The sequence below is a fragment of the Apodemus sylvaticus genome, chromosome 13 (assembly GCF_947179515.1).
Source record: "Apodemus sylvaticus chromosome 13, mApoSyl1.1, whole genome shotgun sequence".
NCBI lineage: Eukaryota > Metazoa > Chordata > Mammalia > Rodentia > Muridae > Apodemus > Apodemus sylvaticus.
In genome coordinates this window covers 552,699-572,988 of record NC_067484.1, presented here as the reverse complement: position 1 = coordinate 572,988, position 20,290 = coordinate 552,699, and the positions used below count along the sequence as shown (strand labels likewise).

Genomic DNA, 20,290 nt, shown 5'->3' with positions numbered 1-20,290 from the left:
TCTGCAAGAGCAGTCAGTGCTCTTAACTGCTGAGCCATCTCTCCAGCCCTTTATCTTTCTTTTGTAAACACACTTCCCTAACACAGTAGTTCTTAACCTTCCTAATGTTGCAATCCTCATGTTGTGGTGACCTCCAACAATAAAATAATTTTTTGCTGCTACTTCATGACTGTAATTTTGCTTTTGTTATGAATCATAAATGTAAATATGATATGCAGGATGGTATCTGATATGACCTCTATGAAAGGGTCATTCAACCACCACAAGGGGTTGTGCCTCACAGGTTGAGAGCCACTGCCTTACCACTTGGCCCTTTCCCCAACATTTTGTGCTTCCTTACTCTTTTTCTAAGCTCCCTCCCACCCTCCACCACAGCCATGTAAACTAACCTCTTATGTGGACAGTTTAAATGGCAGGGTCTTCTCCTTCTCTCCTCCGTTGTCCTCTACTAAGAAGCTATTAAGATTTAGTTTGCCAGATCTCGGGTTTTTCTTTCAAACTCTAATAAAATTGTCCTAGTACCTATCTCCCCCAACAAGTAACATTTTAAAAAGTTTCCATTTATAAAGTCTTTCCCTGTCCTTTGTCCTGACACCTTTCTAGCTGTTTTCTCAGGACCTGTCCCAGGCACACGGTCTCTTCTTCCCTAAACAAAAGTTACAGATTTCAGAAAAGCACTGGATAAAGTGGCCAGTGTCTCATTAGTACATTCAAAGTTGCCACAAACATGTCTGCTATTCACATTACAAACCAACAGCCAACACTTTTAGAAACATACAGTGAGAAATACATTTTATAACCCACAACCAGAGTTGAATAGATGGCAGATGGTTCAGCAGTTAACAGCATTGATTTGTTTGAGGAGTCAGGTGGCTCACAACCACTACAAGCACAGTTCCAACGAGATCTTACAAGTTCAACCTCTGAGAAGCAACTCCACTCACATACACATACCTACACAGAGACCTGTATATGTACTGGGTTGGCTTGATATTGCTTGTATTCTAGTGCTAATACTGGTTCCTCAAGACCAGTATTAGCATTGCTCCAAAGACCAGAGAGTCCTAAAGTAGAGTCAATTGATGCTATGTGACCTGGGCCCCAAGTTATTTCCCATTGGTAAATAAAGATGCTCACAGCCTACAGACATAGGCAGGGATTAGGATTGCAGGGCTGGAGGTCAGAGGAAAACCTTGAGAAAGGGAAAGAAGGAAGTGAATGGAGGAGAAGCTGCCACCAGTTAGATTAATCTTGAAATAATGGCCATGTTGTATGGCCAGTTAGAGTTAAGTGCAACCCAGAAGAAACATGGCAAATTATATAGTAGGACTATTGGCTGGGAAACAGAAATAATAGTATAGAGGATAGATATCCCCCCAGCTCTTAATGCTGATTAAGGCTTATTACAAATACAAAGTTTGAGTGTGTCTTTTATCCAGGAACTGAATGATCAAAGGAGGGTAGAAACTCAGGATTGAGATTTAAAATTTCTACAACATGAGCACATAATTATAGATAATAAAAATAAGCTGGGCAGTAGTTATACATGCCTCTAATTCCTGCACTCAAGAGACAAAAGCCAGCAAATTTCTGAGTTTGAGGCCAACCTGGCCTCACACACGTGCACGGGGATGGGGCAGTAAAATGGGGTGTTAATAAAAAGAATGAGCTGTTAACTAAAATGGTCTTACTATATGGACTTTATATGAGACAGGGTATCACTATGGAGCCCTGCTGCCTGGTGCTGGGATTAAAAGTTTGCAGCACATGCTCGAGTAGCTATCTTTTAAAAACCCAGAAGTGTGTGTATTTGTTGATCAACTAATAATACTTGACACAAATGCATGTAAGGATAAAAAATTCAGTGAGCACTTAAGAGTTGAAGCTTTAAGCCTGGATTCCTAAACAATGTTCCATAAGAACTTGGTTTAGGAGAATAATTCTCAATATTTTATAGCTACACTAAGGGTAAAGGAATCCTATCATCAAAATGTTCCTCTGTATCCCCTAGAGGTACTGTGCCTGGAGGGAATAAAACCAAACACTATTTTAAACACAGAAGAATAAACATGAAGAACAGACCAGAACTGTGTTAGGATCATAGACCAGGTTACTTACATAGTATGATTTGCAAAATTTATAAAATTTACCTCAAATAACAATGTGATTGTGAGGGAGTTATCTCTAAACTGGTTTCCGGTGGCTACTGACAGCTATGAAAGAATCCTAATGCCATGCCATGACCATATTCACCTAAATCAACTGGCAAAACTGATGGATGCAAATATATCAATTTTAAAAGAAACATATCTTGTTTTCAAAGAAACATATGAAGCCGGGCAGTGGTGGCGCAAGCTTTTAATCCCAGCACTTGGGAGGCAGAGGCAGGCGGATTTCTGAGTTCAAGGCCAGCCTGGTCTACAGAGTGATTTCCAGGACAGCTAGGGCTACACAGAGAAACCTGTTTCAAAAAACCAAATCCAAAAACAAAAACAAAAACAAAACAGAAACATATGAGCAACAATGACTGCTAAAAACTATAACAAATATGAACCACTCTTTGCCCACTGTGTAAAACATGAACTCCCACATTGCTTTAACTTTTTCCTCTCTTTTTCCACCTTATTTTTGAGGGAGCTTCTCTCATTTCTGCCAAATGTCTACTCCAAGATAACTGGGTTAATTCTCCTATTTCTATCTCTCATCTTACAACAGGGGTGTTGGGATCACAAACACAGGCTACTACATTACACTTTTTTACATGGGTTCTGGGAATTGTCATCACATTTCTATAGCAAACATTTATTGAGTCATCTTCACTAGCCCTTCTTTTTATATATATCCACTTTTTGAATATATATATATATTATATATATATTCAAACAGCTACTTGAGGGCTAGGGGGAAGGACTTGCAAGAAGGAAGTGCAGTCCCAAAGAATTGCAGATGTAAAGATCTGTTATCATTCTCTAGCTCATTCGCCTCATTTTCAACAACTGGTAGTCAGTTAGTAAGTTATTTTATGTCCTAACACTAAACTAACAAAATATAGTCTTATAAACTATACTCTGTGAAGACCAGGTTATAAAATTATTAAAATAGACCTTGAAAGTTCCCTTAAGTCGTAAAACACAGATATACAGAATACATTCTATGTAAAAATCTCAGGGCCAGAGAGATGTCTCATCAGTTAAGAGTACTGGCTGTTCTTCCAGAGGCCCTAGGTTCAATTCCCAGCACCTATTGGTGGACAGGTCACAGTACAGTTCTAGAGGTTCCCATGCCATCCACCTCCTCAGATACCAGACAAACACAGTGAATATATATGCATGCAAAACACCATACACATAGATATTAATTGATTTAATTACATAAAAAGGAGCTGTTTTTAAAAAGAAAAAAATTGCAGTCTTATTCTTTAATAAATAAGGCATTAAGAACAGTAAAACTGGGGCTGGAGAGGTAGCTAAGCAGTTAAGAGCACTGGCTGCTCTTCCAGGGGACCTGGGTTCAAGTCCCAGAGCCCACATGGCAGCTCACACTTGTCTATAATTCCAGTTCCAGGAGATCAAACACCCTCACACAGACCTACATGAAGTCAAAACACTAATGAACATAAAAGAAAAATAAATTATTTTTAAAAAGTGGTGTTAAAAAAAATAGTAAAACTGTCATCCTTAATTATGGTGTTTCCTTTGGGGTCAAGGCATGGTAAACATGAGAAGGAAAATCATTTCCATAGGGAATTGAACCTAGGACCTCAGTACTCTTAACTACTGAGAAATTTCTCTAAATTGCATAGGACTTTTTTCTCTTTTGGCTGGAGCAATGGCTCAGAGGTTAAGAGCCTCTAAAGGATTTGAATTTGATCTTAATACTCATATCAAACAGTTTATAATCAGGTGTTACTCCAGCTCCAGGGGATCCAACAGCTATGGCCTCCTAGTGCACCTTCATTCACATGAACATAATCTCACAGAAGCACACATAAATATATAATTAGAGATGAAATTTTCTCTTCTCCTCCAAGCTTACAAAAATTAATATCCTAAATTATAGAAGGTGTGTGTGTGTGTGTGTGTGTGTGTGTGTGTAAATTATTTACAGTCAGGCAATAGTAGCACACAGCACAATCTTAAATCCCAGGATTCAGGGGGCAGAACCATGCAGATCTCTGATTCTGAGGTCAATCTGGTCTACAGAGAAAGTTCCAGGACAGCCAGGGCTACACAGAAAAACCCTGTGTGTGTGTGTGTATGTGTGTGTGTGTGTGTTACATATAACCTCACTAGAAAAAGCTTTTCATAACATATTTATTCCAGCAGCAAGATAGCTTAAATTTCTGAAGCTATCTTTTTAAAAACATGTTTTAGACATTAGAGCTTCAAGCATATCACAAGGGCTCTGCACATGATCACATTTAAATGATACTCGCTATAACCATTTTGCTTGCTACTTTAGAATTTTTTTCAATTTTCAAAATTAAGTTTTAATTTTAGTTGAAGGAGTGAAGATGTCAGTTCCAGTATACTTACTAAAGTGTATCTGGAGGACCAATAATAAGGACTTCCCAACAATAGAGATCATTGTCGTCTATTAAACCTGCTAAAAAGCCTTCCACTGGATTTTTGTTGAGTTCTGTGGAAAAAGAAAATTTCAATAAAAACTTTAAAACAGTTTTTCTCCAACAGGTAAATTAAAGAATGACCATGAATAAGCTATAAACTATGAAAACTATTAAAATGCTGCTTCATAACTATAACATTTCCATACAACAAGGAAGCCATGGGTATATTAACCTATCCAGATGGAATTGTTCTGTCTTCCTACATCTACCTTGGGATTCAACCAAAGCTCTTAGCATTCTGGGTAGGTTTTATGAGAGGCAATCAAAATGCAAATAAGGCTGATTCTCACAAGAGATTTTAGTTGAAAGAAAATCAAAAGTCAAATCAAATCAGAAATGGCAAGTTTTCTATAGCCTTTAAGACAAATCCTTAAAAAACAACCAAAAGCTCTTTTACATCAGAATTGTCAAGTTTTTTCAACTCTTACTTACATTAACATCTGTCTGATTGCCATGATGCCTTGAGGTACATTCAACTATGCAACAGGAATAGCTTTCTAAGAATAGCTGGTGCCTACAGAAATAGTGATGGTATCATAAGATTCTTCTCTTCTAAACAGTGTTCTGCCATGAAGAATAGATGATGAGGGCAGAAAATTAAGAATCGAGACAAAGAACTAGTAAGGTAGAAAAACAAAGGCCAACAAAGGATCATCAAACAACAGGTTAGGAAGAGTATAACCTTAAGAGTTTACAGAGATGGACGTAATAAAATAAGGATGTCTTTGTAATGGGCAGATCGCATGAGTTTTTCAAATAGCCTTAAGTAAGTGTAACTGACATTAGAGGTATACTATATATACCTATATAATAGGTATATATAATAGGTATACTATATAATTTGATAATTTTAATATACTTTCATCTTTGAAGGCAGGATAAGAATCATGATAGTAAGTATACACAACAATCACCAGAAAAGTTATTATTTTGTCAAGAGAGCTGAGGACTGACTGGTTCAAACAGGGCAGTGAGTAAGGACAAAACATGTTTAAGAGCAGTTCAGAAAGGACTTGCCAGAAATCTAAATGAGTACATGATTCTCATACAGTACTTGCCCATCATCAAGATAAGCCATCTAATCATGAAAGCAAATATAATACAACACAGAGTACTATAAAATGCCAAACAGTGTACTGGTAACTATGGAAGCACTAACTCCATAACTTTGAGCAATCAAAGGTGGTTTTAGTTCAACAATTACAACTTCATATAGGGCTATTAGGTCCATCTTCATTTGTCAATCTACTGGAATTTGAAATTACTTGGGAGACACACCTCTTGTGCATGTCTGAGGGTGCTTCTAAAACAGTTTAATTTGGAATGTGGTTGGAACTATTCTAAAAGGATTGTGAAACAGAATACAAGACTCATACCCACTCCCATCATTTTACTGCTGTCACATTGCAGCTATCATACCTTCCCAAGCATGACGAACTAAATAATTGATGAACCATAAACAATTCTTCTTAAAGCTGTTTTGATCAATTATTTTGTCCAACTAACAATAAAGTAATTAGTGTACATCACAACATGCAGACAACAACAACAAAATGATAAAAATAAAGAATTAAATTGTATTTTAACACAAAGAACTTCTTTTCATGGATTTTGAACACAGATTTAATAAATCTAATAAGCAAAGCAAGCAGATAAAATCTGTATTTTAAAATACCATTAAGATATGATTTGCATTTTAAACTTATTATGTTTATAATCATATACCTTTCACTGAATCCCAACTATGTTGCTAGCTACTAAAAAAGGATACACATACACACTTTAGTATTGATGGGAATGGTTCCTTTGAGGTCTAGCTCAAGAACTACCCTCCTATCTTTGAAACCTTTTTAAAAATAATTTATTAAATAATCTTGACTTCTGTTAAAAATCCTATTCATTATAGCTGCAGCCTGTATTGTATTACCTAGCATTTGACTATCATGGGTTCATTGTTCCAGAAAAATATATAAGTAAGGACAATGTGAAATAGGTAACCTAAAAGTAGTACAAGGAATAGGGGTTAAAGAAGTACAAAAGAAGGGCATATAACAATCTTTAATAGCTTTAAAAAAAAAAAGGCAGGAAGAGCACCACAACTCTGAGGCCAGCCAAGTCTATATTGTGATGTCTAGTCTCAAAAGTTTAAAAAGGGGGAAGGGGGTGCAGCACAGAGGGACACACACATTTTATTCCAGAACATGGGAAGTAGAGGTGGGTTAAGTTGCAAAATGACCGTGACTAATAATGAGACCCTGCCTTGGAGGGAGAAAGGGAAAGAGAAAGATTTATAGAATATCTACAATGAAGAACTGGGCCTATACTGAACAAAGAGTCATAAATGAAACAAGACAAAATGACAAAAACTGGAAAGTAAAGGCTTTTGTTAGCCATGTTAAGTTTCAACTTCATACATGGAGCAATGATAACCCTTGGAAGAATTGGAATGTATTTGTTCTTAATACATTTTCAAAAAGTAGGGCGAGCTTGGGAGATTTAAATGTTCAAAAACCAGTTTTAGAAGTTGGATAGATAGCCGGGCGTGGTGTTGCACGCCTGTAATCCCAGCACTTGGGAGGCAGAGGCAGGTGGATTTCTGAGTTCGAGGCCAGCCTGGTCTACAGAGTGAGTTACAGGACAGCCAGGACTACACAGAGAAACCCTGTCTCAAAAAACCAAAAAAAAAAAAAAAAAAGTTGGATAGATGGCTCAGAGCTTAAAAGATGATATACCAGGGAGCTTGAGAGATGGTTCGTTATTTAAGAGCACTGACTGCTCTTCCAGATGTCCTGAGTTCAATTCCCAGCAACCATATGGTGGCTCACAACCACCTATTATAGGATCCGATGCCCTCTTCTGGTATCTGAAGACAATTACATTGTACTCATATACATAAAATAAATAAATAAATCTAAAAAAAAGAAAAGAAAGAAAGAAAGGAAAAGAGAGGAAAAGAAAAAAAGAAAAAGATGATATAGCAGTTGCAGAGAACTTGAGTTTGATTCCCAATACCCATATTAGGTGTAACTCCAGCTCTAGGGGAGACGATGCCATCTTCTGGCCTCAAATGCACAAACCCATATACAGACACAAATGTATACATAGTTAAAAAGAAAGCAGTCATTCTTTAAAAACCATGCTAGGCATGTTGGTACATACTTACAAATAACACAAACACTGAAGATACTTGATGAAGTGGTGAAATGGTTTTGAAACTAGAAAAGGTTAATGGTTGTATAATACTGTGAACATAGATATGTTTATCTACTATTATTTGTATATATGTTGTTTATTACATTTGAACATAGTATATCTCATCTTAGTTCTTAAAATGACACAAATGTATTAAAATAGGAAACACAAGATGAGATACTTATTTGAAAGGGGGAAACTTACTTAATGTTAAATTTCTACAGCACATATATGTTGTATATGTTGGGAGAGGGGCTGTCTTTGCAGAGTTATAGACTGTACTTTGGACCTTGCATACACTAGGCAAGTCTTCTACCACTGAGTGACATCCTCAGAATATATCAGGGTGTTTGCCAGAGAGGAAAGCAGGAAAACAAAGAAGCTAATATGTTTAACAGAGTAAATAGCCAACAATGATAAGTTCACTCTTCTACAGCATGGAAATGCTATCTCAATTAAGGCCATTGGGTTCAAAAAAGAGAGCCAAAACCGTCTTCAGCATAACCAGTAAAGATAACTAGAACAACACTAACAAGGTTAAGGTGGAAAAATGCAAGTGGAAATTGTTTCTCTAAGGTTTCGATAGATAGAAAAATTACAGTAGCCATAGCCACGAGCAAATGAAATTCATGCAATCAAGTAGTTTTATTTGGTTGATTTTTCAGGTTTTTTTTTTTTTTTTAAGACACGATTTTGTCTTAGTGGGCCTGAAATTTGAATGTAAACTGGCTGGCCTTACCCTTTAGCCTCTTTGCTAAGACTACAGACATATGACACTGTAATGGTTGTGGTTATTGCTGCTGTAGTTTTAAATAGGATCTTCCCTTGCAGCCCAGGCTATAGAATCAGACCTCGCTCTGAGAAATAATCAACTAATTTGGGGCAGGGGGAGAGGCATGAATCCACAAAAACTAAGAGTAAGCATAATAGTGTATACTCTCTGATTTCAGCTTTTGGAGGGTGGGAAAAGAAGATCCTGTCAGACATGTCTCTAAAAAGATGAGAGCATATGAAAAGTGAACAAACATGAATTATTAGGATCAATACAAATTCATAAAGTGTTTTTTTAAAAACTAGGATTATACACCAGAAAAGGTTCAGAGAAACAGTCATCTCAGTATGATGAACATTCCTAATATCCACAATATGGTCTTCTAATACAAATTTACAGCTTACAGTGAAGCAGGGTTTTGTGAAGAAATGACAGATTCTAAGTCTGAGGCATAACGAAAAAATAAATGTGTTAGGCTCTTCTCAATACTCAATAAAACAAAAGCTATCAGTTAGAAGCCCCACTGGCTAAAAATGTTATGAGTTGAGTATTAGTATGAATAATAACCGTGAAGGATAGACAAATGTATTTCAATACATGAGTAACTAACATACACACACAAAACTAACCAGCCATGGCTGTTATAATTAGGTGCTAGTAAACCATTTTGTCATTTTGATTTGGGTCTTATCCCACAGCTGGCTTAATGCCAGCACTCAGGAGGCAGAGGCAGACAGATATCTGTGAGATCAAGGCTAGCCTGGTGTATAGAATGTGTTCCAGGACAGCCAAAGCTACAGAGAAAAAAGGATGGGAGGGAGGGATATACTTCTTCAACCATGTAAAGAATCAATCTCAGGTCAGCAGGCTTGGTAACAACATCTTTTCCACAGAGCCATCTCATCATCCAATTCTTTGCCCACTCTGAGCAAGCAATACATTATTTTGAAAACCAAAGAAAGCAGAAGAACCTTGAACTCTATTATCAAATATTGAAATAATAATTATGTTATCAAATAACATCTCTCTCTAAAAAACTCCAGTTATGCGATTGTTTATGGAGCCCCTGGGTATGGCTAAGTTGAACATGCCCAATTTTCTGAATTACTCAAACAAATTTAACTTTTCCTAACTCAAAAGACATAGTTTCTTCTTCCTCCTTTTTATCTTCCTACTTTAAGAAGCTGCAGAAATTTAAAGTTTGCCTTCTCTGGGTTTTTGGGTCTTGTTTTGCTTTTTTTCTTTTAAAGCAAGATTGTCCTCTGGCTTAAAAAATAAAAATACATTAAGCTGAAAAGTTTCACAAATGTCACTTTATTACTTTTTCTACATTTTTTAAAATTTCTATGTAAAATGAATAAGCCAAATAAATCTTTAAAAGATAAAAGTCATTATTTTTGAGGTAATCTCATGTAGCAAAACTGAACCTGTTCAAAGCTCATAGTAAGAGTCAAATATAAAACGGGGCGTGGTGGTGCACACCTGTAATCCTAGCACTTGGGAGGCAGAGGCAGGCGGATTTCTGAGTTTAAGGCCAGCCTGGTCTACAGTAGAGTGAGTTCCAGGACAACCAGGAAGAAACCTGTCTCAAAAAAACCAAAAAAAAAAAAAAAAACCAAAAAACCAAAAAACAACAACAACAAAAAAAGTCAAATATAAAACACACGAGAAACACATTAAGAGAATCCCTGTTATGAATATAACTAACAGAAGCTACATGTGAGAAATTATAAGGACAAGACCTGGGATTGTAAGCAATTTTCTATAGAATCGAAACATTAAAGAGGTGAGAGATGTTTATGAGTTAACTGAATATATGAAATCTGACTAGATAACAGATATTAAGAAATATCTGCCAGGCAGTGGTGGCATATGCCTTTAATCTCAGCACTTGGGAGGCAGGGGTAAGTGAGCGAATTTCTGAGATCGAGGCCAGCTTAGTCTATATAACAAGTTCTAGGATAGCCAGGGCTATGCAGAAAAACCCTGTCTCAATAATAAACAAACAAACAAATAACAATGATGATAGTAATAATAAAAATAAACATTTTGTTTTTTTAGACAAGGTCTCACTGTCTGTCCCTAGATAGCCTGCTCTGCCTCCCTAGTGCCGCAGCACTAGGGTTAAAGGCAAAAATCATGACCCCAAACTTAGAGTCCCATCTTTACAGCAGATCTTCTTTGAATCTTTTTTTTTAACTTTCCATCTTTGCAAGTTTCTGGTTTTCTGAGGCAAAGTCTCGCTATGTAGTCCAGGCTAGCGTTGAATTTATAATCCTGCCTCAACTTAGAATTGAAATTACAGAAGTGCACCATCATACCCAATTCTTTAAACCATTAAGGTAACAGATAAAACCTTTTATCTAAATATTCTGTAGATTCTCTTAAGTAAATTATGATTTACCAAAATAATGTTACCACTCTATCACAGGAATTGCTACACATCTACTGTAATAGTGTTGAGAAACAGAAAAGAGGTGTGTTTTGTAATTAGTGTAACTACACAAACAATCATTTCCGCAACCTTCATTAATAAATCAATATTGGAAAAATACCAGTGGTGGTTTGAATGAGAACAGCCCTCATAGGCTCATGTTCATATACCTGGTTCCCAGTTTGTAGAACTGTTTGGAAGGATTAGGAGGTATGGCCTTAATGGAGGAGATGTGTCAGCAGCAGTGAGCATTGAGATTAGCACTGTGTCTCTTGCTTGCTGTTTAAGAGTCAAATTCTCAGGTGTTCCTGCCACCATGCCTTTATTCAACCATCATAAAGTCTAATCCTCTGGAACTGTAAGCCCAATTAAATACTTTCTTTTATAAATTGCCTTGGTCATGGTGTTTTTTCACAGTAATAGAAAAGTAACTAATAAAGTGATATATCAACAAACAACTGCAAAAATTTTATTACATTTCTACTATAGTTTTTTTTAAAGATCCAATCTAATAATCTTTATAGATTTCTAATCAACATTAAAACTGCTTACAATTAGAATATTTTTCTTTACATTTGAGTCATAGGCTACAGTGAGCTGACTTCCTAACTGGTTAAAAAAAGGGGGGGGGTACCATGGAGCAGACAGGCAAAAAACAGTCATTCCATATTTATAAAGACTTTCTAATATTCTGCCAAAAGGATTTTCTTCCTTAGAATTAACAGGTACATTCTACCACCTACATCTGACCATGGTGTGTCATTCTCAGGTTAAATAAAGCTGTTCTGTTGTCAAAGTCATCTAAATTCTCATTCTTTCTCTCTCCCTACAAACTTAAATGACTCTTATATTCTAAACATATCCTGATGAGTTTATCTAGACATATCCTGATGCCCTTTGTATGTTGTAGCTTGTGCTTAAATACAACATCATCAGCATACTTCTCTGCTGAAATCTGATGCAGCAGGAATTCCTGAGAAAAGAAGACCATATACATTATATGGTATTATATGTCAGGATTAAGTCTGCATTTCAATTCTCCTTAGTCTTGCCAAATTTAGTCATCTCATTTTTTTTCCCATGCTTCATTTTCTTATCCATAAAGTAGGATAAAACCTATAGTGGTATTATAAAACAGAAAAATAAGATGTGTGCATATAAGTGCTTGAGTCTGGAAGGCAAGGACCAACAGCTGGTGGTTTCAGTTTTGTGACAGGGTCTCTCGCTGAACTTTGAGCTCACTGATTTGACTAAATTGGCTAGCCAATGAGCTCCAGGGCTGCCCCCAGCCCTTCTAGCATTAAGTCCCTGCAGGGAATCTAAACTGGGATCCTCTCAAGCTTTGGAACAGGCAATTTACTGACTGAGCTGTTTCCTCATCACCAAAAGAAGACACAAAATATTGTCCTATCTTAGGATACATGTAGAAAATGTTAATTATCCATTGTCTTCCCATAGTCTAACAAATACAATGTTCTTTAGAATCTCAAGAACAGCCTCAGGAAGTAGAAGGAGGGTCTTTGAGTTGACGGGTAGTTAAGACAGCATGGAGAGCCGGGCGGTGGTGGCGCACGCCTGTAATCCCAGCACTATAGGAGGCAGAGGCAGGCGGATTTCTGAGTTCGAGGCCAGCCTGGTCTACAGAGTGAGCTCCAGGACAGCCAGGGCTATACAGGGAAACCCTGTTTTGAAAAAACCAAATTAAAAAAAAAAAACAAAAAAACAAAACAAAAAAAGAATCTCAAGAACAAGCCTATACCTTCGCTACCACCTTTTAAGAAAAATACTAGCCAGCTCCAAACATCATCCAAACTATGTTTCTAATGAGAGTTGCTGTGAGCCCTCCTCCCCTGACTCCCTGCTTACAGTAAAAATATTCTAACTTCCAATATTCCTGAGGGAAGACTTTTTTCCTCACCATTTGTAAACCTACAAGACATCTATTAATACATGCTTAAACCTGTATTAAAATGTTTACTAAACTCTGTCTGCTTCATAATATGCTGTCTAGTCCTGACTTCTTTTCAAGTCAAATTCACAAATGCTGGTTTGGCCTGAGTCAATTTTCCTAAAACTCTTTGGGAATATGTTAGGCTGCTAAGGTTGACGGTGGGAAACTTCCTCCTTTACCTGTATCTCAAAACGCTGACAATAAGATACTGTATAAGGTTACTTTTAAAATGTAGTTTAAAAAATAAAAATGACTAACTATAAAAGTTGAAGCTAGAGAAATGTCTCAGTGTTTAAAAGTCATATAGAAGCTTTCTGTAATAAATACAGCCTAAACTAATTCACAAGAAAATAAAAATATAGAATAAATAGAACATATTTGAGCAAGAAGTACTAAGCAATAACATGGGCACCTAGGAGAAGGAAATCAAGTAAAAAAAATGTGGGCAGAAGAATCAAGTTGGTCTCAGATTTATTTCTCCATAACAATGCATAGCTGGTAGTGACAAAACTACAGAATTCTAAAGCAAAGTGTGATACAAAGAATAAGGAAGTCAAAGAAATCAAACTAGGATGAAGACAAGATTGTGGATGAACCTTAGAACTTGTTTCTTAATTTTTTTTCTTTTTTACATCATTTATAGTGTGAATGTGTACACTGCACCATACTGTACATGTGGAAGTTAAAGGACAGCTTGCAGGATTTAGTTCTCCCTTTCTACCATACGAATTGAATTTAGGTGGTCAGGCTTCGGGACAGGAACCCTTACCCAGTGACCCATCTCTCTGGCCTGCTTCTTGTACTGCTAAAAATGAATTTTGTAACCCGAAACACAAATAATAATTACTGAGTCCACACAAACACCCAAAACTAAAAATATTACCACAAGCCTAAAAATATACATGATTGCTCAGCAGTTAAGAATATTTATTACTTGTGAAGCTACCTAGGTTTGGTTCCAGCAACCAAATCGTGGCTCATAGCCATCTGTAACTACAATTTTCAGAGATCAGATACCCTCTTCTAGACTCTATGTGCACCAGGCATGCACACAATATACAAAAATATATGCAGGTAAACCATACATACAAAAAAAATTAAATGGCAAATTAATACATATGTATGTGTACTTTTATATATATACATAGATTGGTTCAATCTCTGTAACTGCATGGACTGATGATTTGGTCAAGTACAAAAGTACTGTTTTTATCTAAAAATTAAATTGATGAGTACCAAAATAATTTGGCTGGATATTTTTTGGTTGAGACAAGCATGACATGAAAACTTAAGTCACATAGGTCAGAATAACAGTCACCTATACAGAAATATATCACCTTGAATAACAAAGTAAAAATACTTATATGATTAAGTAGTAATATATTTTCATGCAACTATAGAATATTTATAAAAATACAAACTGTATACAAAGCAAACACTCAAATATATGTATTCTAAAACACTGTTGAGAGAGCTAGAGCAATGACTCAGTAGGCAAAACACTCATACATATGATGTAAAATCATTCTTTTGAGAGGAGGGAGGGAGGGAGGGACAGAGTGTGGGAAGGAGGGAGACAGAGAGAGGAGGGAGAAGGAGAGGGAGGGACGGAAGGAGGGAGGAGAGAGAGAGAGAGAGAGAGAGAGAGAGAGAGAGAGAGAGAGAGAGAGAGAGAGAAAGAGAGAGAGAGAAAGAAAGAAAGAGAGCATTGAGAGCTAGAGAGCTGGTTCAACACCTAAGAACACTTAGTATTCTTGCAAAGGACCCAGGTTCAGTCTTAGCATCTATGTGGCAGCTCACAACCACCTATAACTAAAGATCTAAGAGGTCCAATAACCTTTTCTGGCCAAGGGTGGTACACTTACAAATATCTAGGCAATATAATCATACACACACAATAAACCTATTTTAAAAAAAAATCAAGCCAGGTGTGGTGGTACAAGCCTTTAAAGCAGAGGCAGGCAGATCTCTGAGTTCAAAGCTAGACTGTTCTACAGAGCAAGTTCCTGGACAGCCAAAGATAGAGATTTCAACAGCCCCTACCCCTGCAAATCTTCCACTACTTCTTAGATCTAGGTGTATGGGAGAAAATAATCTAAGCTAAGCATCAGGCCATACCAGGTTCAATACAAGGCATATCAAGTAAGACAGTATTGAACCAGCTATGATACACTCTATTATGGTTTAAAAATATATGAAACATCATGTATGTTCACGTGTGGAGCATTTGGCCACCAGCTGGTGTTGCTGTTTTGGGAAGTTGTGAAAATTTGAGGATTGTGGCCTAACAGGTGGAAGTGGACTGGTGAGACAAGGCTTTAAAGGTGATAGTAATTTCTGGTTCTAGCACAAATGCTCTGAATCCTGATCCATTAGGCTATAAAGAGCTCCAGGAGATTTATCTATTTTCCTGCTGCAACACTATTCCTGACCATGAAAAACTATACTTTTTAAAACCATAAGCAATTGGGTGGGTGGTAGGCGGTAGAATCTTGGGGGGGGGGAGAGAAATAGAACCATAATTTTACTTATTAAGTCAGGGCTATAACTTATTTGACAGTGTTAGTCACCGACAAGATGTGGAATCAAACAAATCTACCGTAATTTGACCAGAATTCCTTTCTCCTAACAGAAACAAAAAATAGTATTGTGAGTAAATGTATCGTTTCAGTTATAAAACATTTGCTTATATGTGTATACTAAAATGCTAGCCAAAATACCTTGCTGTTATTTTGTTTTGTTTATTTTATGAGACAGGGTGTCTGTGTGTATCTCTGGCTGTTCTAGAACTTGTTCTACAGACCAAGCTGAGCTCAAACCCAGAGATCTGCCTATCTCTGCTTTCCCGAGTGCTGGGAAGACTTCCACTTCCACCTAGCCTACCTTACTGTTTCTATGATCAATTTAGCAGCCAGAGAAACCCCTATAAACCTAAATCATGTTGCTGTTCATATGGAAGCCTAATCTCACTTGGTGAGGGCCTTAAAAAGTCCTTCAGAATTTACCAGTATCTCACTCCCACCTTCTGTCTCTGGGTTCAGCTACTCTATCATTTTCCTGCAACATTCTCATCTATATCCCCGTTGCAGATGCTGCACTTGTGGTACCCTTCACACATTCACATTCACTCCCTCACCAAGCATTCTTAAATGTCACCCTAACTTTAATTATGACTCCCATGTTCTTAGGAAATGTAAACTTTTCCTTTCCACTTAGTATTCTACTACATTTTATTAATTGTGTTTAACTCCTTTACTTCACCTAGAATGCTAGTTCTGAAGGAACATGAATTTTTGTTTATTAAAGCCCCGGAATCTATTATCTATGGCAATAAGTGTTTGACAAGCTAATGGTTGGTTAAAAACAAAACAAACAAAGAAACAAAAAAACCCAGAAACATCACAGGAAGCAGTCACAATATTGATAATTAAGTAAAATAGTTTAGAATCCTTAAGAAATTCTGAGACGTATATTTACACCTCAGGGGGAAGAAGACAGACAGAGAAAATTAACACAAACTTGCTCATGAGAGGACCTGCTCCATTAACAAGTGAAATGGCCTTTTTTATTCAAAGTCAGAGTAATAATCTCACACATTAACAACAACTAGTCACAGTCCCATTATCCACTACAGCCTTCAAGTCTGAATAAAGATCAGGAGCACATTGTTCACCATCTTCAGTTCCCCACCCAGAACAAACACAAAGAACAAATTGGTACTCTGGAGAAATTCTTGCAAAAGAACTTTTCATTGTGGTACACATGAATGATAGAGAATACATCAGTCATAACGTCAAAGAATTTCATCTATTCTGCATGGTAACTTACTCAATAAAAAATAACCTTTATAGACTTTTAATGACTATAAGTAAAAAGTAATTAATCATAAGTAAAAAGTAATTAATCATCCTTTATTGATACACAGAAACATACACAACAAACAGAATTCTACTATGTGCAAGCAGTTTATACATCTTCAGAAAGAATTATGATTGAGCTTTCACCAAATCTCAAGTCATTAACAAAACACAAAATCTGACACAAAGACTTAATCAAAATCATTTGTTTTTGTGTTCACAGAGAAAAGATTTTGACATGGCTACTCTACAACTGTTTTGAACCCATCTTCTCAAAAACAACATAGCTTCACCTTTTGACATTACAAGTACTAAAAGCATTTGTAAATAAAAGCCTGCTCACAGACATACATAACAAAACTGAATGAAGTGGTGAAGCCACTATCAAAATGAAACTAACAAACAAAACAAATCCACATTATAAGTAGTAGTCCTAATACTGAAGAGAACAAACTTAGTAAAGATTATCAAGAAAATAACATATCAGAACAGAACAAAGGAAGCATTTAGTAAATAATGAAATGGAGCCGGAAATGAAGATGGGCAATTATATAACTAATGCTTAAGAAAGAATTCCAAAAATTAAAGCATATAAGATATCTAAGAAATTTTCCTGAACCCACCGATCGAGATGGCTTACCACTAACAGGAAAAATGTAATAGAGAATCACACCAAGAGTGAGATACAGTCTAATAAAGTTACTGAACTTCAAGGATAAAGAAAGAAATCTGCCAATACCCAGGCAGAAGTAGGTCACCTACAAAGGGGAAAAAAAAAAAGTCAGGCTGGTCCCAGACTTCCCTATAGTAACCCTATAGGCCAATAGATAGGGGAACAGTCTGTTGGGTTTTAAGGAAAAAGAAGTGTAGCTCCAATTCTGACTTTTAATTTAAATATTAAAATATTGTCAGACAAAACATCCTTTCACTTGAAAGCCATGAATAGTACTTCAAAGCTAAGAATGTTGAGAATATTGCCTTCAGGCAACCGCTCTCAGAAAAGATACTTGATAAATATAATAGACTGAAGTGTATTAAGGCTTCGGCTTTTCTGTAGCAACAGGTTACTGTACAGGTCAAGTACAAACAGCAAAGGACCATCATTCTAAAATGCACTCAATTTCACATTTTAGCTTATTTGAAATCAGCATCCATATTACAACTGATGATGTCGTGGCTTGACAACATTTATCCATGTTAGCAGTTTATTGCATGTTGGCTTTATTAAAGGAAAATAAAACATTAAAAAATTGATGGTATCCTAAACAAAATGAAATAAAATATTATTGTAAGATGAGAAGAACAATGAGAGCAAATTAAAAAGTAATTTTAAAAGATGATAAAAAACCAGGCAGAAACACAAGCAACAACAACAAAAAATGACTAATATTACAGAAGTAAACCCACATTATGTGAACAAGTAAAAGCATTTTAAATTGGGTCATCCCCTCCAAAAAAAACCCCAAAAAAACAAAAAACAAAAAAAACCTAATCCTGATCCATCTACATGGATCCATCTACAGGGTCTACATGAGACAAACCTAAAAAGGTGACTTTGAGAAGTTAAAAGTAAAAGTTAGACAAAAAATGTGTCAGGCAGATATAAACATTTTTGAAACTCATTAAAGAAAAAAACAATGAAACATTGAGAGCCAAAAGATAGAGTCACATTTTCTAGTGATCAAACTCCAGCCAGACATCGTGACCAACACCTCTTATCCCAGACTTCTAGAAGGTAGAAGCAAATAGATTCAGAGTTCAAGGCCAGCCAGGGATACAACATGGTAAAACTTCCAACATTTTTTAAGACCCACAATCTAAGTCCTCTCAACTGATCATAAATTAAAATTAAGTACTGAGCATTCAATTAAATGTTAGAAAATAAAAAGGCTAAAAAACAGAATAAAGGAATTTCAAGATGTCTTAAAGTACTTAGAGAACAGATGCCTCCATAATTTTAACTCTCACTGGAGCTGAAGCCAGTGAGAAGTCTAGACAGGTAAGGGTGTTTTGTTGCTAAACTTTGGGACTTGAGTTCAAAACCGAGAACTGATTTCCACTACACATGTGCCCATGGTACACATAAGCTCACATACACACAAACCTACACAAAATAAATGTGTAATTAAAAGCAACATGTGACAGCACACACCTTGAATCCCAGTGCTCTGGAGGCATAAGTAGGCTGATCTTTTTGGGGCCATCTCAGTCTAACAAAGGAAATACCAGGCCAGCCAAGCCTACATAGTTAAGACTCAGTGTTTCAAAACAATAAAGGAGCTATATTTGATGGCTCAATATTTGAGATGGCTCAATATTTGAGAGCACTGGTTTTTCTTCCATAGGACCCAGGTTCCATTCCCAGCACCCACACGGTTGTCTGTAGTTCCAGTTTCCAGAGAATCTGACACTCTCACACAGGCATACATGCAGGGGGAAAAATCTAGGTGAGGTGGTACACACCCTTGATCCCAGCACTCAGGAGGAAGAGACAGGTAGATCTCTGAGTTAGAAGCCAGCCTGGTCTTGAGTAAATTCCAGGACAGCCAGAACAACTCAGAGAAATCCTGTCTCAAAAAAATAAGTGTTTTTTTTTTTTTAAGTTAAAGTTCATCATTAGCTACATAGTGGGTTGAAAGTCAGTCTGAGCTATATGAGACCCTGTTTCATATATTGATAAATAGAAAATACAAATATCAACTTATTTCCCCATCAATTTGATATTGTAAGGGCGGAGTGTTTACTGAATCATGAGAGCTAGAAGTTCAGATCATAGTCACCCACATAACAAGCCAGGTATCCTGCACACACATGTAACTTATCCCAGCTTCAAAAGAATCACTGAAGCTTACTGACTTACACCCTGGCCAAAAAATCATGAGCTCTAAGTCCAAGGCCTTTTTGGAATAAGTGTGGTCTCGTTAGAGGAGTGTGTCACTAGGGGTTTGGCTTTGAAGTTTCAAATGCTCAAACAAGACTCAGTGTTTTTCTCTTTCTGCTGCCTGCCAATCCACATGTAGAACTCTCAACAACTCTTAACACTATGTCTACATGCCTGCCTGCAAACATGCGTCCCAACATGACAATAGACTAATCAAGCTCCAATTAAATGCTTTTTTTTTTTATAAAGAGTTGCCATGGTAATGGTATTTCTTCACAGCAACAGAAAACTGACACAGGCATACAATGACAGGCGCGCACACACACACACACACACACACACACACACCCCTCTTTAAAAATTCTGTGAGTAGAATAGGTAAACAGTGTGTAAGAGCATCTGATGCGCAAACATGAGAACCGATGTTTAAGTCCCCAACACCAACAAAAAAGCCAGGCAAGAGCCAAATGTATCTGAAACCTGAGTGTGGAGTAGAGACATATGGGTCCAAGAAGCAAGCTGGCCAGATAGCCTAGGCAAAAGAAGAGGTTTGTTGGGCTGGGTAGCACACATCTT

At 36.7% G+C, this 20,290-nt stretch overlaps 1 protein-coding gene across 4 annotated transcripts in view; it reads right to left on the bottom strand.

Moving 5' to 3' along the window:
• Positions 1 to 20,290, bottom strand: part of LOC127663977 (ubiquitin-conjugating enzyme E2 pex4-like) — a 113,802-nt gene that overhangs the window by 28,997 nt on the left and 64,515 nt on the right. For all 4 annotated transcript variants that reach the window (XM_052155828.1, XM_052155830.1, XM_052155831.1 and 1 more), the window contains one exon: positions 4,536 to 4,638. In XM_052155828.1, the coding sequence (XP_052011788.1) occupies positions 4,536 to 4,638 (103 nt within the window). The remainder of the gene's footprint in view (positions 1 to 4,535; positions 4,639 to 20,290) is intronic.